Genomic DNA, 23,765 nt, shown 5'->3' with positions numbered 1-23,765 from the left:
AGAGATAACGATGAATTTGTAAATTTAAATTGTTATGATTATATTTTAATGATTAATATCATAACATAAGTGAGACGTTCGTGTTTAAAACTTTTTCTTTTGAATGCGATCTTCGAAGATTTTTATATTATATATAAGTTTGTTTTTGAAGGTTAATAAGAAATTTTGAAGTAACTTTGCAACCTTAAACGTAGGAGAACGCTTTTGTTCTCTTGCAATCTGGTTTTTCACAAACTTGTATTTCATAGATGAGAAGAGATTTTACGTGGAATAATGTGCTGATCCAAAATTTTACTAAATTAATAATAATTTTCCAAAATAGTACAAAATAAAATAGAACTAAGTAACGAAAAGTAAAACTACTACAAAAATAATAATAATAATAATAATAATAATGTTAATTGCCTCAAAAACAAATATTTACATAAATATATGTTATGAATGTAACAAATATAGAGGCTACCGGATCAATTTATCGCAATAAGCGATATCTTCCAAGAGACTCAACTGGTGTAACAGTGTATATGTAATTTTAAATAAATAATTATGGCTACCAAAAAAAGTAATACTAAATGTTGTGCTAATAGGACTCTGCGAATGAGCATATTTGAGTTATGTAACGGATCGACAGTCAGTTACTACAAGGAAGGAAATAGACACAAGAAACGTGCAGTAAAAGATAGATGAAAGGCAGACTAGAGGAGGAAACAAACACGTACAAGAAGAAGATAGTTGAAGAGATAGCAGATGGCGCCTCAAGGCATTTTTTAAACTTATAAACTAGCTGCATTGCGAGCAACGGCAGGTAAATCGTTCCACAATACAATCGACTGCACTGTAAAAGATCTGTTGTAGATTTCAGTACTATGGACTGGAAACATGAGTATAAAGTCCGACATTGATCGAGTGGGCAAGTAATGTGATGCTAAAAAGTGAAATGCATTGGACAAATAAGCAGGAGTGCGGGTATGGACAATTTTGTACAACATAGTAAGCATACGAAATGATCTACGACTCTGGCAAGTCATCATCTGCAGGTTGTTACGATATGGAGTAATGTACTGAAACTTTCCTAAATCAAAAATGTACCGTATACAATTGTTCTGAAATCTTTCCAATTTACCCCGAAGGGCTGCGGACAGATCGGGATACGCAGCATGGAAAAATGAGAGAATAACAAAGATTATGACGTACAACAGGAGGAAGATAGCAGTGAAGTATTTTCAAAGTATGGAACCAGAAATAAACCCTCTTACAGACTCCCTAAACTTGTGGCTGCCAAGACATCGCCGAATCCATTACCACACCAAGATTTTTGACTGTATTAGAAAACGGAATAACGGTCTCGCCAAGCCTCAGTTGAAAGGTAGTTAAGGAATTAAATTGTGCCAGCAAGGGGCGAGTGCCAAATGCGATGGCTTGCGTTTTACCTGGATTCAGGTTAAGTCCATGACGTCTAGACCAGTCAAGCACGCTAGAGAGATCGTTGTTAAGATGCAACAACGCATTTGGGAGGTTGTTAACACTTGACGAAATATAAAGTTGAAGATCATCTGCATACGAATGATAGTTACACGAGATATCATCACTAATACTATTTATGAAAATTGAGAAGAGCAAAGGACCCAGCACACTGCCCTGGGGAACTCCACATTTGATGTCAACAGGAGAAGAGAGTATAGAAAGGTAGGACTGGAACCAAAATACACAACAAGAGGTAAAACCAATAGCAGAAGGCCTAGTTAACAGGGGGGCATGGTCCACAGAATCAAAGGCTTTACTAAAATCAAGTAACACGGTAAGACCACATCGGTGGACTTAATCAGTGCTGTAGTAGTACCATGCCCTTCACAAAAACCAGACTGGAACTTGTTAATCAGATTAAACTCCTCAAGATATTTCTGAATCTGTAAATAAGCTAAACGTTCAATAACTTTTGACAACGTAGATAGAATAGAAATGGGTCGAAAGTCATCAACATGGGACGGAGATTTAATTTTTGGGATAGGAATAACATAGGCGATACGCCAGATTGACGGAAATATAGACTGTTCAAAAGAAGAGTTGAAAATATGTGTTAGGGGAGTAATAACAATATCCAGAATGGGTAAGAGGAATCTGAGTCCAATACCATCTGCTCCGACACTAGTAGACTTGGAATAAGTTAAAGCATCCCGGACCTCAGCATCTGTAACCAAGCCGTATGAAAAGGAAAGCACCTTGGTAGATGCAAGGATTTCATTAATAGTATTCTGCCTAATTATGTTACTAACTACCACAGGAGGATCCGCAAAATACTCCCCTAGAGCAGCAGCATCAAGAGATACCAAGTGATCGCATTGTTTTCCAAAATGTCTTATGAGTGGCTCCAGGCAACCTCTGACAGTAGTGCAATCTTTTAGCGTTTTTGCATCGATGATTACAACGGTTGTGCAGCACACGATAATGTTCCCGAAAAATATAACTGTAATAAAACAATAGGTCCTACATACTCCAGCACGTGTAATTAAAAATAATTACAAATAACGAGAAGTAGAATAGAAGTTGAGACCTTTATTTTTGATATATGGTTAATAAAATTTACATAGCGTATAGATGAAAACCTTGGAACATTCTTTAAATAACTGTAATGGGAAGTATTGAATTTGAATATCTTTTATTACACTGCTGATATCGCGTGTAAACCACACCAAATACCTCTAGCGTAATTACGCCTAAGTGAGATAAATTATTTAAGCCCATGTTAGCAGGTAAATACTATCGCCGAATGAGCGATCAAAGGATCAAAGGATATATTACTGAAATAGACGATGTATAAAAAAATAGTGAAGATTATGTCGGGATTGTGTCTGGTTTGAGGCACTACCATGGTAATTTAGCTGCTTATTAATGCATTACATTACATAGCGCATTCGAAGTGTCATACCAAGCATTAAAGTTCGCAACCAAATTAATTATTTTTGATAATCAATTATCGGGAGCATTTGGGACGGAAAATACATGAGTTGATAAATTGGGTGCAGATTTATTATAATAAATGATATCTCAATCAGAAGTAAAAAATGTGATATGTGTAAACAGAAAATGCTAATTAATATCAAAAAAACTTCTAATTAAAGTCAGACGAATCATTTCCGTGTTCGAACAAATATTTTAGAGTCTCACAGTTGACCTTATTTATTACTTTCCTCGTTGGATTCCCTCCTGATATTTCCAAAGAGGATCTTGTTGCTCCGACAATGAGTGAGATGCTCGTTAATAAAAAAGCAATTCGAACTACCGACATCGGACAAGTTAGGATTGGAACCATCTTTGGCACCCGACTCTTGAATAGTGATTCTGTGATTTTTATAGAAGGCAGCAATCTGTGAACATCGCGATTTTAAAAGAGACATAAAACGAAAAATACATAGACGCGGTTACAACAACGATCGCAATACCGATTGCGTTGGCGTTAATTAATTTTTCTAGCTTTGAAAAAAATAAGTTATTACTTATTTAGGTGTTTTATTATTGATTAATTATAAACTTAAATAATAAATCGAATTTTTAATTACAACTCAAACTTCGTAAAGATAATTGCTTTTACGGTTGGTGGTAGACGAAGAAGAGAACAAAAGTAGGCAGAAAACGAAGCCATAATTTTAGATTCATAATATTAATAAGAACAGGTAACACATAGAGAAAGATAAAAAATGATGTAAAATTATTCCATCTTCCACCTTCCTAGCATTAAATTTACCCGTAAATTAATAATATAATGTTAGAAAACATTCTTTTTCGTCACTTTGATATGGGATTTTCGTTTCTCTCAGATTTAAAGCTTTCCTATGTCAACTGAGAACACCAAAAATCTTGCTTAGACAGACAAGAAAACATAATTTTATAACCTATTACAAAGAAACTCATAGCTTTATATTAAAGCTTTGTAAATTCCATTAATCAATGCCTCTTTGCCAGTCGATATTACATTCATAATAAGTGTGGAAATAGTGCAGTTGGTTTTAAATTACCTACATCAACATTAAAATTTTATATTTTATTTTATAAAATATCTTCTGATAACGATCACCTTTCGATTGAACTTATCAATACCCCGTTACCATACTTATTAGTATTATTTACCGCCATCATATACTATCAATGAGTTCTGTCGCAACTCGATGATGTCTTGTGCTATCTTACTGTAATTTTGGCAGTGCATATTTGCTAGTTGTTTAGATATGGTTGTCTTTTATTGTATTTGAATTCCTACTATTCTGCAGTTTAGTATTAAATATAGTCTTCGATAGCGTAAATCGAAGCAAATTAGAATCAATACTAATAAAGCAAGGTATTCCAAAGAAACTCGCCACCTTGGCAATGATGACAAGCAGTACAAGGTAGAAAATCAAAGCTAGCCTAGTTTAATCTAGCCCTGCAATATGCAATTAGTTATCTAGAAAACGGAGGCAGCATGTTCAATAAGGCATATCAAGTGATTGGATAGGCAGATGACATACTAATAATAGCCTGCTCTTTTATGTACACCATGGTGGAAAATTTCGTAAGGCTAGAACTCAAAACGAAAATAATTTGCCTAAAAATCAATGAGGAAAAACTAAATACATGTCTAAAGATGAAAATAAAAGAGTTCCGCAAAAGTAAACTATCGCTTAGTAGATCTTTGAAGGTGTGGAAAGCATTAGGTATCTGCCAGATGCCTAATGCCCAGATACTATCTGTGCATTTTACTCAGAAATGATAATAGCATACAACATTGCATACAAGAGAGAATTAGAGATGGAAATGCATGTTACTTCGTTCACAAAAAGTTATTCCAATCAAAACTGCTGTCTAGAAAATTAAAACTATTACCCCGACGTCTGCATTTACAACAAAAAATGAGAACAGCCTAAAGATATTTGAAAGAAAAATATTACGAAGAGTTTTTGGCGCAAAATATGAGCACGGAACGTACTTACGACGTACTAATGAAGAATTAAATAACCTTGTTGAAGGAGAAAACATTGTTTAGTTTGCCAAAGCTCCAGGAATAAGATGGATGAGACACATCTTAAGAATGAGGGAAACCAGGAAAGCAAAGAAGGTATTTGCGAGAAGACCAGATATACGGAAACAAATAGGGAAAGACCTAGAAAGAGATAGATAGAGTGGAGATTGTTCAGAAGGTCAAATCTCATTTACCAGTTTGATTGACCTTGTGCTTATAAAAGTAGATGCTCAAATACACATAACATTGCCGTAAACTCACTTATATTTGTTATATTCTCTTTTTATCTGCATCACCCTTCTCATGCGGTACTTATAGAAACTTCAGAGATAAGTTTCCTCTTTTATTATAATATTATTACTCCTTCAATATTTCGCCTCTTATTGAAGCACGACTTAATGTAAAAGTTATAACCTTTGGATTACGGATAATATTTAACTACTTAGAAAATTGAGTGTTAAAGCATATAAGAAATTAAAATCTTCTTAGATCGTATTATTACTTATTACAAAGAATGATGTAATTTCGTCAATAATCACTTCAGCTTTAAGGAAACTCTACGAAGCGTTACAATGGTTAGGCTTATTCTCCTTAAATGCAAGGTAAAACTGACACTATTCGTGACAACATTGCATACGCTGATTCTATAAACATTTTTTTTTGTTTCTCACAACAAACACACTATGATATTGAGTGTATAAGGTTACAACTCCAAAGTTATTAAATTATTAGTAGTATGTACATTTTTGTGATCTCTGATGTAGACATTTTTCGTGCTCTGGAATCTATTAAAATCTAATGCAGTTGGGTGGACAATTCTTGTTTGGAACATAGTATCTTTCCTGTACGGCACATATCGTATCCTACATCAAAATCCAAAAATCCTACTGAAAAAGATCGGTGTTGTACATATTACCTCTAAAATTTTAGAGAAGTTGCTGTGAGGATTTGGGGTCATCTAAATGTTCTCAATTTATTACCACCCAATCAGTCTGGATTTCACCACGGTTTCAGCTCCTTTTAATAATTAAATAGGCTGAGTAAGAAGAATGCCATTATCCTTTGCCCTAATCAATTTATCTAAGGCTTCTAACACCCTCCATTATTTAATACTGTGTTCAGACACATCTGCTTTCTATTATCAATACAGTTTTCTCAAGAAATATTTCCTACACCGTTCTCAGTTTATTAAATTCTAGGATACACTATCAAGAAGCGGCTTTATTACTTCAGGAGTACTACAAGGATCTATTATAAGATCAATTTATATCTGATTTACATTGTCAATCTTTGTTCTAACCTTAATAGTGTAGAAGTTTACCTAGGTATATTACAATTTCTAATTAACTATGATCTGAATTGTAGTTTTAGACAACATCATTATTTGATAATAAACGTTACAAAATCATCTGAACACAACAAACTACTAAGTTTATTGAATGAAGTTCATAATCTAGAAGTTGTAAAGAACTGATTTGTGATTTTTTTGCAGCGGACCTATTCCATCTGTCAGATTTCGTTTCCAACAGAAACATTTTGCATTCAAAATTAAGTCATCTTTAATTTCAGGGATTCACTTCATCATCCTAGGATTAAAGCTGTGAATATAACTCGAATTAAAGAAGTGCAGAACTTCAGTCTTTATTTTATTTCATATAATAATGTAGCTAGAAAAATGAACCGTAATGGCTTCAGAATCCAAGTTGCGTATGTGTTTGGACTGTGAATAACCCAGTGATATATATCAATTGAGTCAATTATTATCAATTATTCTGTATTTAGAGCTATGTATTATATGACAAGATTAGCTGCAGAATACCTTGCAATTTAAGTATTGATTCTATTCGAGATCACCGGAAGTCTAGTTCTAATCTTTTATGATGGTATTTTATGCCATTATTTTCAATCAATCTCACCTAAACTGTTTTGTACAAGCGTGGGATCCCATTTACACAAACTATTAATCACCACATACATGCTATTATTACTGTATACGTATTATTTTGCATATTACGCCAATACCTGGGACATTTTACTTTTCCACAATCGATACACGTTTGGTAAAATATATCATTATACATTAATAATGGGCGGACAATCTAACCAACATAGTAACGAACGAAATGTACTAAATTCAAACCAGTAGCTTCCCCCTGATATTTAATACGTTCGTTAAAATACGGTCAATTATTTATGGCGTTGCGATTCCCAAATTCCCTCTCTCACTATATTTGTGTTCCTCCATCGAGCTAGCTTTAGTTTTGTTCACGAGTTTCATAATCGACTACGCAGTATAATTAATGTGGGTATTAATTTATTATTTACTCACCTGAACCATTAACGAAATCGCCACTATTCCCTGGGATTTATGTTGTGCTTCGGTCATATTGTGGTAAAGTTCTTTATTAAAACCATATAGTTGAATCTGAAATAAAAAGATAATTAACAATTTTGTTTTAACAAAACTTTTCTTTAATTCTTAATTTCTTAAACTTTAGAAAATTCGTATTTAATTCTTTTTTGAGTTCGTTAGCTTCAGGTAGTAGTTCACGCTTGTAAAGTAGAAGTAAAAGCAATAAAACTCAGGTAAAGTTAATAAAACTTTAACACGAAATCGGCATTTTCAGGAAGCCTGGGAATGCAACGCGAACCGTTCGCTACGTAATAACGTATGCAAGAAGTCGTAAAAAATGGTTACGTTGCACGAGGATGCGTTCGGAATTTTAAAGACCGCAGTGCAGTTTCGTTCTGAGACAGTTTGATGTAGAACGGAAATAACTTCGCATCGGGAATTTTATGGCATCTGAATAATCTTCAAATAGACTTCACTCAATTTTATACCAAAAAAAAGCTCTTTTCTGAATCTCACAAATTTTTGTAATTTAAAAAATGGTTCCGAATAGAAATATTTTGGTTTTCGCATTTATTCATCTGCCCCGGCAATCCAAAAAGTAAACACGAATCTGTCGGATGGAAGGATCTTGAAGGAAGGGAAAGGGAATGGTATTGGCGTCCCGACCATACGAGATCCGTAGGGATCCCTCTCTACTCATATGCCCCGTAAAGCCGACATCTATCTTGCGAAATCATTCGGATACGCTTTTATTGAATTTCTTAGGTTCCGAGGGAGAGCCGCAGATAGACTTCCTACATGTATCCATCTCGCATTATTGCTTCATTCATATCGAATTTTTAACGTTTTATTACTTTTACTAAACTCAAAGATTTAAAAGATCAAAGAAAAGTAAATAAATAAAATAAATTAGTTTTGGTCAAACTGTGTTATGGCAACTTGTATATTAAGTTTAGAGTACAGTTTAAGTACTTTAAAAAGCTGTCTTTAAAAATTGCATCCATTAAATAGTTGTGCGTGAAGGTGCAGTAAATTCTAGGTGGGCTTGTCCTGCTTGATCTGCTGGATCACGAGATATTGTTGTACCATACCAAATATAGCTGTCGTCACGTTGCTTATAGCTTATAGTAAATGTACGATGTGAGTGATGACGACTGTTATGATTGAGATATTATTGACTTAGCTATAGAGACTGGTGTGACCTACGAGTTAACTTTTAAGCAAGTTTTAAAGAAAAGAAAGAGTCAGTAGAATCATAAAAGTAGCCAATTCCAAATGGGCTGCGATTCACCTGGCAGAACTGAAAGTTAGCCATCATACAATTTGGATGTACGGAGAGTCAGGGCTGACATAATACACCCACCCAGCTACTTGGGTGGATTTTCGCCCATTATCTATTACAACCCTGGAAGATATAGGTTGACAATCATACTTTGAAAAAATGCAATTGAGGATCCTATCAATTGAGGAATAAACATGAAGCCTATACCTGATAAAAAGAATGGCATCGGTTACTGCCTTCAGATGCGAGCCCATTAATGCCGGATACTGAGGGTATGGATAAAACACCAGACATCTAGTCCGGACAAGTAACAATCTCTGACAAGGTTAGGAAATCAACATATGTTAGTGCCGATAGTGGGTAGAAAAGAGCAAAGCCTACTCGACTCTACCTTCATCCGAGGCTCCATCAGGGACATACTAGGATGAGAAGGACTACTAACACATCCATCCAAGTCGAGAGGTAAGTAGGTTTTACCTTGCTGCCTTCATTCTAGAACAATGACTTGCCAATACCGAACACATGAGTGGTCTCAATAATGTATGTGGCTCTGGGAATTGATTGGAAGGAGCTGATCCATTCATGAGAAAGAATATTAACGTTTTCCTGATTTAAGAATACAGGAACCATGATTACGTGACCACGATACTGAAAATTCATGATGAAAATTATCTCTGCATCGTCTATGCAGATGTCGTCATTTGTTCAGTGTATCACCACGGAAATGAATTCGGTCCTCCTCTTATTGCTGTGCGAGATAAGTCGTGTGTCTATTACAACTAAATTATTCTTGGCGCTACCATGAACAAACACTAATATTACCTGTTTTGGTAACAATTTTCAAGTCTTGTGCTGCCTGGAAATATATACCGTCCGATGAAGGATATCTTATACACCAAAAGAGGGATGTACTATCACCACTACTAACACCTTCGATCCATTCTCTGTTATATTGGTTTGGTTTTGTATTAAACGCTCTTAATTCATGATCTTTTGGTGTTTTAAATACGAAACAGGCAATTTTTGGTAGAGTTCATATCTTAGTGATGAGATCCTAGATTATGGTATTTTGGACATAGCTTAATAAGACAATACCACAATATCTGGAAGCAATAGTATGTGGTAATAGAATGGTGGAACAACTATAACCGGATGGATCTGATACTTGACTGTGGAATAGTTTCCAGTTAACTTTGTGGAGAGGCAATATGAATCAAGCCAAAAACTGGTTATCCGCCAGACAGTCACCGGCTGTCGTGGTAATTACCAGAAAATATATTGGGCTTATTATTTTTAGTAGTTAAGTTTACTTTTTGTAATAATAGCAGATAAAATATAATATAATGGGAAGAATGTACAAGTTAATTATGTTAACTTTGCGCGTTCGCAAATTCAGATCATTCAGATCAATTGAGACATTCAATTATTGGTATAATATTCTCATTTTATTGGCTAAAATACCAAAATAACATTTTGTGTATCTTCTTGTTCGACTTAAACCATAGGTAAATAGGTTTTTTGTGTCATCCAAGTGAATACTTGCAAAAGATCTTAATAAATTTGTTGATAACGGAAAAGATTCATCGTCAACATAGACGTAGGTTATATCTGTTTGCATTATTTCCTGTAAAGGCGTTGTCTTTAGAATATTCAAACTATCATCATTCAGTTTCAGGATCTGCACTCATCGCAATATTCCCCAAAATAAGGCAGTATTCTGCATCACCAGAAATTGGGAAATTAATTTTATTTTCAAAACCATTTGTGATGGCCTTTTCCATTTACTTTCAATATCAGGTAACTCCGCGAAGTCTTCTCCTAATGTATTTGATAATAACGTACTTGTTGACCTATGCGAAGTTTTCTTTAGCCCCCACTTAGATAGGATTTTACATGTATATATCGTCTTTAAGGTAATCTCTGTAAAGACACCACCGTCCTAAACCATTTTGATATTGGCAGCGATCATCGCATGGTTCGAGCACGTATAGAAATAAATACAGAACAACAAAGAATAAAACTCTTAACTAAAACCAAACTCCCAACAATGGAGGTGCACGAACTCAACAAAGAATCATACTAAAATGAGCTAAAGAAAAAACTAGAAACTCTGACTGCACCAAAGAAATAAACGAAACAACATGCAAAATAACTGATGATATAAAAACAGTCACAAAAAAGATCTGCTATAGAACTTGTAATGGAAAAACGAAGGAAAACGCAAAAGTGTACAACAGATGGCATTGTCTAAAAGAAAATTCGAAAGAATCATACCAAACAGAAAAAATCCTAGAAACTATAGAAAATCACAATAATTGAAAATACTAAGATCAAATTTAGCTAAATAAACGAAACTAAAGGATGAAAATCAGAAAAAGCATACGAATTATAAAAGAAATCCAAACTTTATAAGAAAAGCTACACACTTCTGCCATACCCAATCCAGAAACTGCGCCTAGAAAGGTTCTTAACGTCGGTTCGCAGAACTTTCCCGAAATATTGGTGAGGATCCTATAAATTCGGAAATGCTAAAAATAGGAGGTAATACCCTTGAGGAAGCCCAAAAAGTGTTTTTAAACAAATGCCTGCTGGAAGAGAAGATACCCAAAGCATGGAAGGACGCCGAAGTCATATTTATACACAAGAAGGGAAACAACACTAATATTGAAAATTATAGACCTATAAGTTTATTATATCACCTCCGCAAATTACTGACTAGAACTATAACGAATCGTCTTACAGTAAAGCTAGATTCATATCAACCAGTGGAGGATGCCGGATTCCGAAAAGGTTTCAGTACTGTCGACCACTTACAAACTTTTAGAACACTAACAGAAAAAAACACAGAATATAATGTCGACTATTACAAAACCTTTGGTAGCATTGAGTCTTGATCAATTCAGGCAGCACTAGAAAATGCTAGAACAGATTCGCAATATATTGTCACCATCAAAAATATCCATGAACAAGCCACCTTTCACATCAAAATTGATGAAGATACAAAAATAGAGAAAGTTCCTCTTGGTATAGGCGTTCAGCAAGGTAAGACTATTTCGCCCAAATTGTTCACCTTGGCAAATGTATGTAAACAATTGGACTGGGAAAATATGAATTTGAATGTACATAGTGCACATTTGAATCACTTAAGATTCACAAACGATGTGTTACTGGTCAATTCGACATAGAGGAACTGGAAAATATGTTACAAGATCTAAACAAAGACGCAGGACTAAAAATGAACCTGCATAAAACCAAAATAATGAGCAACAGACACAATGATGTTGCCATTGACAACGTCTCCTTAGAGAATGTAAGCCTGTACATATATTTTGGTCACATTATTAAAATTGGCAAAAAGAACCATCACGGGCAGCATTTGGAAAACTCAGTTTTACACTGAAATACAAAAAAATATCGAGAAGCCTAATACGAAAGATGATATGTAGCTTCATATTGCCAGTGAATTGAAACCAAAGCCTTGATAAGGAAAAGTTCAGCACAACTTGGTGTAACCCAAAGAGTGATGGTTCGATACCACGAGGCTTAAGTGGCAACGAGTCATGTGGCAAGAGAAAGCATAAAAAATGGACAGGAAGAATAATATTTTGGAGACCACGAAAAACGAGAAGAACAGGTACACGAAGACCGCAAAGGAGATGGATCGATGATGTGAAGGGTATGGCGGAAAAGGAATTGATGGGGACATTTGGAAAAGGCCTATGTTCAGCAATGGATGAATACGGGCTAAGAAAAAAGAAGAAGAAGAAGACATCCTCTAGGTATCTCCACCTTCGCATTCATTGTCGATTATACTTTCTATCGAGATTTTGATGACTAAAATTGGTCAATTAATAAGGGGGATAATTGATGTGTTTGATTAGTTCGTTTTTTTGTGTTTAATCAAAATCCTTACATTTTTTATATGTATCTCACACTGAGAGAAATATATTCTTGAACGACGACTATTAGCTTATCATATTCTTGTATATCCACAAGAAGATCATTTTGTTGAGTCAAAAGAAACCACATATTCTCAAAGCAAGTATACAAATATTCTTGATTCTCAAGAAAACGAATTCTTAAGGAAAGTAAATCAATAATCTTGAAAAAGAGTATGTTAGTGTTGCGTCAACAATCTCATTTTCGTATCGAGAATAGATTTCTTAAGTCAAGAATAACGTATCTTTCTTTTTAGAAAAACTTATTCGTGTAACAACAATCTTGTATAATTCTTCATTTGAGTATTATAAATTATTGACGCAAGAATGAATTTTTTGATACAAAAATAGATTTTTGATACAAAAAATTCATTCGATAATATTTCTATTCTTAAAACAAAAATATATTTTTATTTTAAGAGTATCTTATATTTGTTTCTAAGAAATACATTCAAGAATAAAGTTTTCTTGAAAGTCAAGAATAATTTCCCTCAGTGTGCATTTCGACATCCGTATCTAGCCAGAGCCAAGCTTTTAATTGAGATATAAAACATTAAAGTCGGATATTCATGAATAGTTATGGCCATTATACAATAATGAGAGATCTGATCAATTCAGTGATTAAGGTCCCAAAACTTTGCGTTGTTGGATAGACTAAAGTAAATCAAATTATGAAGAAAATTTCTTAATCTATTTCATATTACTTAATTTATCTTATATTTTGAAGAACATATGTATCTATGGATTTAGCAATCATATAGGAAAGTTTTCTTGGAACGGAACTTGTAATGGTTGTACGTATCAAGTTATTATTCTATTAGAACCCTCGGTATCATGCTATAATAATATTAAATTATGAACAATCTTATGCAAAAACTTTATGGCAGCTGTTGTGACATAGCAAGTCCGTCCATTTTAATGCTTCCCTCTGATTTAAACTAATGTTAATTTTCTAAGTACTGATCAAACTTTGAAAATCACAACGAAGTTTGTGTAAATTATGTAAAAAGTGTGCTTAACCCTACGTTGATAAATTTAATTCACCCAAAGTTTGTCAAAGAAAGTTTGTCATATAGTGTCACAAAGTTTTCATTATTTATTTAAAATAATCTTTTCGTTTTTATTTCATTTTCAAATACACCCAAACTCTCATTTCGAGTTCAGTTCGTCGACTGACATTTCATTACCGAAATTAAACTTTGCATTTTAAATCGCTCAACGGAGTGAAAGCTTCGAGCAGCCTCTCTTTTCCTCCCCTTGCTTCATGTAATATTAACGGATTAATTTTTGACTAAAATACGTTTAACACTGCATATTGTATAAATTTGTCGACATCGCCACCTTAAAATATTCTCCGAAAAAAGAATCTAAATGTAAAATAAAAATTCCAAATGCTTTTTTAATTACAAGTTGCGTCAAATGAAATGTTGGACGAAATCAATAAACAATTTTTTTCTTGTCTCTTGATGTGTATATAAACGGTAATGTAAACGTTCATTATTGAAAATCGATAAACGAGCTGGTCGTTTATGAAGAAGAAGGTACTTTTAAAATCTGATCGGAGTGGAACGTAAACGTGGAAGTTTTAGAATTGCAATGAAAAAAGGTGGGTTTTCAAGTAAAGGTAGGTAGTGCGGTAGTAACACAGTCATCACAATGGGTACTGTTCGACTTGAACATCAAACTGCCTTATTGTTGGCCGGCCTTTTCAACCGCCTTAATGCAGAATTCTGATCAGGCACCATTTCTTTGTTGGACGGTTGAAAGGAAACATTCTCCGCGCATGTTTACTACTCGCACCGTACTACGTTAGAAATTTACTACAACGTTCGAAACTCACCAAGAGAATTTCTTTCGTAAACTTAAATGTTATAACAAAAAATCAAAATTGACGGAATAAATCAATACGAGTAAAACTACGAGTACAAAATTTTGTGCTGATAAACTACCATCGTTATTAATGGTAGATGGGAATATAGTCAATTTGCATTAACTCGACTTTATTATTTAAATGGCAGGCTTCAACTCAAAACTTAATTAAATTAGCGGTTCGTGTAATAATGACATAAAGTTGTTAAAAAAAAACATTATTTCATAGTGAAATGAGTTAGAAAAATTGAAGAATAAACAAAATGATGCGACTGTAGATCTACAAGAATATTTAATAAATATTACAAAAAAGTATATGTAATAAGAAATTACTAATTAATTAAGTGTACAGGATGTCCCAATTTCGATGTCCGCATGGGCTATCTCCGAAACTAAAAGAGATAGAAAAAAAGTAGCTTACATGTCATGATCTCGTTTTTCGAGAAAATGCTAATGCCGAAAACTCCGAACAGCTATCATCTTTTGTTTTCGCCCTATCGGCAAAAACTGAAAATTTTGCAAAAACGACAATCGCGAATATTTCACTTATTATCATAGATGGAGTATTATAAATAAAACATTATATGGGCAACTTTTTACGAAGAATTCAGTGGCGTAGGTAGAATTTTTTTCCCATCATTTATTTTCGAGATTTTAGACGTAACTTTATTTTTTTAAATGGAAACCATAGTTGGCTATGACTTAAAATAATTTGTTATTTTCTTCTGATAACAAATATATATAGTTTGTGGGGTATATTTCTTATAGTTATTGAATAATTAACAAAAATTCATTTTGTTCTATCTAAAACTAATGTATGTATTTAAAAGTTAATGTTGCTATGGTGATTACCATGCATACTATGATGGAACATAATGTATCAAATAATTGTCAAAGTTTGTATTTAAAAATTCGATAACAACTCTGGCATTATGTGCTGGTACAATGCACCAGCATGTTAAGTGTCAAAGTATAACAAAACTGAATAAAACTTTACAATGAATTTCGAAAATTAGGAAAAATGTAACATGATGGAATGTTATATGTTATCAGATAAGAATGCGACGTTAGCCGCAGAATTGTATTTCACAAGATATCCGGAAAGAAGACAACCGCACGTAAGAACCTTCAGCCGGTTAGCAGAAAATATAATAGATATATAAAAAATAAGTATAAACCATACAAAGCGGGACTAACTCATTATTTACGTGTCGGAGATGTCAATCGAAGATTAGAATTTTGTAGATGATATTCAAAAAAATTAAATAATTTGCTGTTTGTTCAAAATGTTATCTGGACCGATGAAGTCTCTGAGTGTTCAAAGAAGATTGGGGTTCAATGTATGGTGTGCCCTTTTAGATAATAGAATTTTGACATATAGTATCTACCATAAAAACTTAAACTTAGGGAAATACCTCAATATATTAAGGCAGCACATTGAGCCTTTGGTCGACAATTTGCCACTAAATATGTCTCAAATGATATATTTTCAATATGACGGAGCACCAGCACATAATGCCAGAGTTGTTAGTGAATTTTTAAATACTACTACAAACTCAAGGACAATAGAATCTAACAAGACTGCTACATCCATTGTTGTGACAGCCTACCCGCAAACTACGTCACACCATTTTCCACACCCAGCTGTTGTTATGGTCTATGCGTTTGCTGTGTGTTTTTAGAGGTTATATCCTAGACGTATTCATATTAGTTTTGAAGTTTTATGTTTCTAGACGTATTAATGTCTATCATATAACCTCTAAAAACATAGACAGTTATCTACCAGGCGCAGGCGTGGCAAATAGTGTGACGTAGACTGCGATGTAGCAGTCCTGTTAGATTCTACTGTCCTTGCTACAAACTTTGCCAATAATTGGAAACAATGCTTTCCCTCATACCATGAGGTTATCACCATAACAACATTAACTTTTAAATACAAACAATAGTTTTAGAAAGAACAAAAAAAAATTGATATATTATATTCCATCATAGTATGTATAGTTATCACCATAGCAACATTAACTTTTAAATACATACATTAGATTTAGATGGAACAAAATGAATTTTTGTTAATTATTCAATAACTATAAGAAATATACCCCACCAACTATATATATTTGTTATCAGAAGAAAATAACAAATTATTTTAAGTCATAGCCAACTATGGTTTCCATTTAAAAAAATAAAGTTACGTCTAAAATCTCGAAAATAAAAGATGGGAAAAAAATTCTACCTACGCCACTGCATTCTTCGTAAAAAGTTGCCCATATAATGTTTTATTTATAATACTCCATCTTTGATAATAAGTGAGATATTCGCTATTGTCGTTTTCGCAAAATTTTCAGTATTTGCCGATAGGGCGAAAACAAAAGACGATAGCTGTTCGGAATTTTCGGCATTAGCATTTCCTCGAAAAACGAGATCATGACATGTAAGCTACTTTTTTTCCTTCTCTTTTAGTTTCGGAGATAGCCTATGCGGACATCGAAATTGGGACACCTGTACATGCTTTAAATGTGGTGATGAGGGGAATCTTTTTCGTGTTATTTGCGCTAGTTTTTCTCTTTATAGTAAAATAGATAAGATAGTTTTGATGATTTTACTTCATTTTGTTCAGATTATTTCTATTATGTATTAAATTTTCCTTTGAAATAGAACGCAACGTCTTATTGATAAATAAACTCTTTTGTATTTTTTATATAGCCATTAAAAATTCTTTCCATCTGTGGGTACTAATAGTGAAGACCGTGAATGACTTTGTTCTGTTATATGTGGCTTCAGTTGGTAAGTTTGGCAGAGGACGCTAGATCAGGTAACTGGAATCTCGTCATATTCTCTGATTCTAATGCGCACTCCGTATTCTGGGGCTGTGCCGAGGACAACAGCAGGGGTAAATCACTTTCAAACTTTATTTTCAGCAGCAATCTGGATTTACTTAATCCTTTGTTACTGCCATAGGTCAATCAGTGATTGATATTACCTTGGCCTCGATGTGTATTTCACATGAAGTCCACAACTGGAAAGTCTCTGACTTGGTTTCAATATCAGACCACAGGTGGATCTAGGTATAAAAAAGATCGGGAAAAACCCGAAGCGTAACCCCAAGAACACTGATGTGAACAAGTTCAAATAGGGGTTACCAGAGTGTTTGAGCAATATAAGGTTAATCCGGCCCAATTTGAGCAGGGATGTTGAGGAACGATCAGTCTTGACAGATTACCTGACAATTGCGTATAGAAAGGCTTGTCCACTCCGCCTGGAAGCTAATTCAGGACGTGGTGGTGCACTGAGCTCAGCGACCTTAAGAGGGAGGTCAGAGCAGCCTTCAATAAAGCCAAAAGCTCGAGGTTAGATTCCGATTGGAACTGCTATAAAGGCAAACTATCGGAGTTTAAAAAAAGTCTTCGTCGAAAGAAGAGAGGGGCGTGGAGGAGATTCTGCGGAGAAGTCACCTCTGGAAACGAACTCTCTCGTCTTAAAAGAGTTCTCAGACCCGGACCGTCGAATAGGTTTATTAAAGAAGGATGACGGTTGTTATACCGACAACCTTCTACAAAGCTTACATCTTCTAATGAATGTGCATTTTTCAGGTTCGGTAGACTCATAGTAGCTCATGAAGACACCAACCACACACCGACTGCAGAAGACTGGTTGTTAGCTGAGAAGATCTGCACGCAGGATAAAATGAGGTGGGCAATGAACAGCTTTTCATCTTTCAAAGCTCCTGGACCTGATGGTATCGTACCCGCCCTGCTGCAGTGGGGTTGGAGGAATTGATACCTCACCTAAGGAACATCTTTCAGGGATGCCTGGCGCTTCGCTACATTCCCAGTTGTTGGCGTGATGTTTTGGTGAACTTCATACCTAAACCGGGTAAGCAAAACTGCTTCCTTCCGAAGTCTTTCAGATCAATCAGCCTCTCCTCGTTTTTATTAAAAACCTTAGAGAGACTGTGCTTAGAGATCGTTACATAAGGGATGTCTGTCTTGTCGATAGACCCTTAGATTCTAATCCACATGCATACACCTAAGGCAAGTCCAATAAGACCGATTTAATTCTTTTCACACGGTTGCAGAAAATTGGTAATTTTCGATTGCCCTTGTTTGATAAATGCCCACTGAGTTTGTCTAAAGAGAATAAATATCTGGGTATCACTGTGGATAGCAAACTGTCGGGGAAGTCACACCTAGATAATAGAGTAAAAAAAGCTAGTGTCGCATTTGGCCAGTGCCGAAGGGCGTGTATGTATGTTACAGGTGCCATGAGGACGACCCCCACAGGGGCCATGGAAAACATGTTAAACTTGCTACCTCTACATTTAAATATACAGGAGGTGTAATTCAGGATTCTCTAATGATTGACAGCTCCGTCTCCTTATATCACTTGGAGAAGGTCTGATTTGCTGTTGACTATATTGTTAGCTCCAACTATAGAGGTAAGACTTTTACAATCTTTACCGACAGTAGAGAATCTGTTTTAGCTCTAAGCAAGGATAAATTTACCTCTGCGCTGATTATGAATTGTCATTTGGCGCTTGAAGAGGCGGCAACACTAAACAGTGTCACACTGCAGTGTATAAAGATACACTCGACTCACGCGGGTAATAAGCACGCCAATAGGCTGGCAAAAAGGATTGCTGGGAAAGTGCTCTGTTCCCCTTTGCCAACAGCTATCCCTTCTATGGTATCTCATATTGAGTTAATCAAAAGCCTAACCCGCAAAAAGTCCCTTGACTGGTGGGATAGAGTTAAGGGTGCCAGTTAGCTAAGCGGTTATTATTTCATCTCTCAGCTGACGCAGCACAGAAATTTGTAAGGCTGGGTAAGAGCGCCTTACGGGTTATTACGGGACTTGTTACAGGTCACTGTAAGGTAAATAAACACTTTTATAACATAAAGTGTGTTGACAGCCCTCTCTGTCGTGCTTGTGAACAAGACAACGAGACGGTTTATCACATTTTGTGTGACTGTTCTGCCCTCAAGGACCGCAGATTAAGAGTGTTCGGGGAAGAATGGCCTACTACGGATGGCGTCAGAGACACACCTCTGAGCTATATCCTAGCCTTTGGTAACTCCTTAGGCTGTTAATGAAAAGTATATATAAAATAATGTAAATATGATGCAATTTTATTTTATTAATGTTTCGCTGCTATATAGGCTGGTCGATGTAACCGGAGTGAGTGTTTGGAGGATGCACAAGGGGTCCGTTGGGCCTAAGTGCTGCGTGCGTTGCATGCCCTCCCCTCCTCTTACATACATACATGTGCTTTATCTCCGCTTTCTTGAATGTTAACCCAGGTGAAAATAAGTTGTTGGGCACAATTATTTTGTCGTTGAACTCATGTGTATGTAAGCAGCTGATTACGAAAGCATGATCAGAAACACATGAAGCCCCTTTACAAAACGCTTCTCTTGAATTTTATTTGAATATCTTTTAAAGATGTAGTGAACATAGTGACGATATTCGCACAGCGAAAAGGTGGCTATTATCGTATCAATCATTTGATGTGATACTGGTGCAATACCTTGTAACTACACTGACGCCAAGCCCCCTTGCCATTTTCATGATGGAACGCTCCAGGTTGCGTTGACCGCAACAACGGACCTACTGCAAATTCTTCGGAGTCGTGGCAGTGCTTAGACGGCCTCTCCTTAACTTTTGACGGCATCGTAAAAAGTTTGTTTCTGGAAACCGGTCGTTCGTATATGCTCCAACAGAAGACGCAGATGCGAGAGATAAAGACAAATTTTAAGGATTTTGAAATGGCACTGGAAGAAATGTAAAAGAACATGAAACATATAATGATAACAGTAAGTTGGAATGCTCAAATCAGATGGAATAAAGAGGATGGATGTGAAACATTGCGCAAGTTTGGAGGAGAAGAAACAATATTATACAGTGTGTCCCCGTAAGGTATAATTGACGATAAATTTTTGAATTCAAATTCCATCTTTTGCAATTAAAGTCTGGATGTCATAAAACGAAATATAACCAAGTTTTACGTCAAATGTCCTCAAAGTATCAAAGTTAACGCAAGAAGTTTGTTAACCGTTGCAGGTAAAGTGGTCTTTCTGAGCAATGTACAACAAAAGTTGATTAAGATAAAATGTTTGTTATGTTAAATTATAGCGATATACCGAATTTTATTAATTTAGGATATAAAAGCAAACTGCAGATTTTTACATCATAAGATTAACAAAACATTTTCAATCTAAACTAAATTAACATAAAAGCTTATTCAATGATACCACCACCGGGTGGTATCATTGAACCGACACATTGGACCACATAATTCAGACCTTTTCCGAAATTGTTTATAACTTTTTCTAACATGGTCCAACGGAATTTCTCTAATAACAGTTTCAATTTTTTGTTTTAAACGGTCTAAACTGTTATTAAAATTTTCAGTGTACACTTTTTGTTTTACATAACCCCAAAAATAAAAATCCATAATAGATAAATCCGGACTTCTTGGCGGCCATGGTGCGGGCCATATCTACCAATCCAGTTTTTTCCAAATAACGTACTTAACAAATTTCTAATTAAAATGGTTGAATGTGGGCCGCAACCATCTTGTTGAAAATATAATTTATTGCGTTTTTCTAAATCCACACCGTGAAGTTAAATAAACAATTTTCTAGTATTTCCAAATATTGGTATTGATTAAAATTGCCGTTTATGAAGTGAGATCCAATAACACCGTCCCACGAAACAGCACACCACACATTTACTTTCTGGGAATACTGGCGTTTACAAGCTATGCGATAATGTGGATTAGTCTTTGACCAGAATCGACAATTTTGTGATGTAACCGCTCCATTAGTGGTGAACGATGCTTCGTCCGAAAATATTGTTTTTTAAAAAAGTTCTGTCTTTCAAAATTTTGTACCCAAGCCACAAACAATAATCTAAACGTTTTGCTTCATCACCTAATTCAATAGTGTTTTTAAATTTTGGTTTATATGGCAATATATTATTTTCTCGATAAATTCTTTGTAAATGGGATTTACTTATATCGACTTGAACTGCCCTTTTTCTTAACGACACCTCAACGTAATCCACTACGTTCGTTACTGCAACAATTTCTTTCCTTCGCTTTTTTTCCTTCCTTTTATTTTCCACATTGCCCGTTTCAGAAAAGACTGCATTGTAACTAATGTTCCCCAATCCATAGCACTGCACTATAAATATTTTATGTTTTGATGTAAAACTCAGATCATTTGTTTTTATTGTAAAACGGAATATTAAAAAAAGTTTTCAAGCAAAAGCTCATTTTTTCTTTTATATGCTAAATAATAAAATTAGGTATATCGCTATAATTTAACATAACAAACATTTATGTTAATCAACTTTTGTTGTACATTGTTACCTGCAACGGTTAACAAACTTCTTGCGTTAACTTTGTTACTTTGAGGATATTTATATATATGACTATATAACACACACAAAATCAATGAGCTATGCAGTACAAGGTGTTAATGTCATTAGAGAGCAGAGCTAAATACAGATTATAGATTCTGAACTGATACGAACACCCACATTCAAAACACCAAAAATATTAAACTCCATAAGTCACAGTCGACTTAAAATGCAAGAGTTAGAGAAGACGAAAAATAAGAAGATTACCAAAAGAAGTTAACAACAATAAAGAAACAGAAACAATTTTAGAAGATAAATAGAGGATCTCAACAACACCCCAAAGTTATGATGGCAATTACGAGAAATGATAAAAAAAGAGAAAATTTAACTTTGGAATTTAATTGAACATACAATGACTTATCAAAGCTCTTATTAAAGACTTTGTAACTAATACTACTTTGAAATTGTTATAAGTAATTTCATTGTGGATGATTTGATGCAAGTAGTAGCTTAAATTAATAAAGTTTAGCTTAAGTTAAAAATGGTTAATAAAGTCTAAACTGATGATTCTTGACAGATTGTTTTGATTTTACGTGATTGATGAAAATGTTTCTTCTTTAATCCTTTACTTATTTTTTTGAATAGTTGATTAATAATTTTTTGTTTTGGATTCGTTTTGAAAGGCTTCTAAAAATTGAAAATGGAAACCACATAAAGTATACAGAACACTGGGAAAAGTATCAGAGAGTATTGAAAGTACAGGTGTCCAGGGTGCGATTTTAATTATGAAAACCAATCTCGCCCCGCGAGATTTTCCATTTTCCATTGCGCGTCCGTTCCACCCCCTTCATCCTCGTCGATAGGTTTTACGTCCGCCACAATGGGCGTCACTTTAATAAAGGGCTCTCTGCAAAATTGCGATCGCCTCTCTTTAAGGAAACCCGTCCCCGCGGAAAAATAAGGAACTCGTCCATTGTGACCCCTTTTTAAAAAGGGAATATTGATGTGACCTCAATGAGGCGAATTAATCATTTGATGGAAAGTTTACCAACTCTGGATTAAATCGAGGTCATTTTAAATTTTAATCTACCGTCTAACACATTTCTTTTTTCTTTATAAATCCTTTCCTGATAATGATATAGTTACAAACGAAGGAAGCAATTTTCTTCTTTCACTTTTATTTTATTTTAACCCTCTTCGCGTCGCGTTGCGTTGGTTTGGAACTCATCCCCCCAACTGGTCGTTAACTGGGGATTACCGGGCGTTCCTTCTTACTTAACATTATTTACGGAGGCCGATAGAAGTACCAAATAGCTCGGCACCGACTCACTTATGAGCCGGGCGTAATGAAAATGTTTATGAGCCGACACGCTTACGACTTTTTTACTAGCACTCGTAAAGAACGGTTGGTTACATTCATAAACGTGCGCGCGACAAGATTACCTCCTTCTTCCTTGTTCTTCTTACGTTTTAGTTCGTTAAATCGTTTTGTTAGATCTTTAAGAGGCTACTTTACCATACAGCTCGGCAAATTACAAAAAACATACATTATTTATGAAAATATTTGGATGAAATTTTGTACATAGCTTCTTCTAACAATTCTACATAACGCATGGTGAAAATTTTTAAAGTTTTCCAAAAAAAGGGGTTTTTTTCCTCAATATTATACAATTTGGTCGTTCTTTTTTAGCTTGCATGATAGTATACTTGAAAATAGTAATATTTTTCAAATCAATTTTTTCAAAATTTTTAGTTATAAAGGAATAGTTTGTAATTTGCTAAAATTGCAAAAAGGTAGCGTAAAAATGAATATTTTCCGTCAAGATTCCCACGAAGTATTACCACCGCGTTAGTCCCGCCTCTTGCCGACTGAGCGGCGCTTACATCGACTCTCTTCATCGAAGCTCCTTGTTTTATCTATTACTTTTTAATGTGGTAGAGAAAATAATCATTTCCAAAAGTACGTTTTGA

General features: G+C 34.8%; 1 protein-coding gene across 4 annotated transcripts in view; it reads right to left on the bottom strand.

The window, feature by feature from the left end:
• The window catches only part of LOC111418593 (carbonic anhydrase-related protein 10-like), a 381,413-nt gene that overhangs the window by 160,992 nt on the left and 196,656 nt on the right, over positions 1-23,765 (bottom strand). For all 4 annotated transcript variants that reach the window (XM_071199805.1, XM_071199802.1, XM_071199803.1 and 1 more), the window contains exon 5: positions 7,323-7,418. In XM_071199805.1, coding sequence (XP_071055906.1) covers positions 7,323-7,418 — 96 coding nt within the window. The remainder of the gene's footprint in view (positions 1-7,322; positions 7,419-23,765) is intronic.

This window comes from Onthophagus taurus, chromosome 11 (genome assembly GCF_036711975.1).
Source record: "Onthophagus taurus isolate NC chromosome 11, IU_Otau_3.0, whole genome shotgun sequence".
NCBI classification, from domain to species: domain Eukaryota; kingdom Metazoa; phylum Arthropoda; class Insecta; order Coleoptera; family Scarabaeidae; genus Onthophagus; species Onthophagus taurus.
The sequence above is the reverse complement of the archived record's forward strand: the minus strand, read 5'-3'. Positions and strand labels throughout refer to the sequence as shown.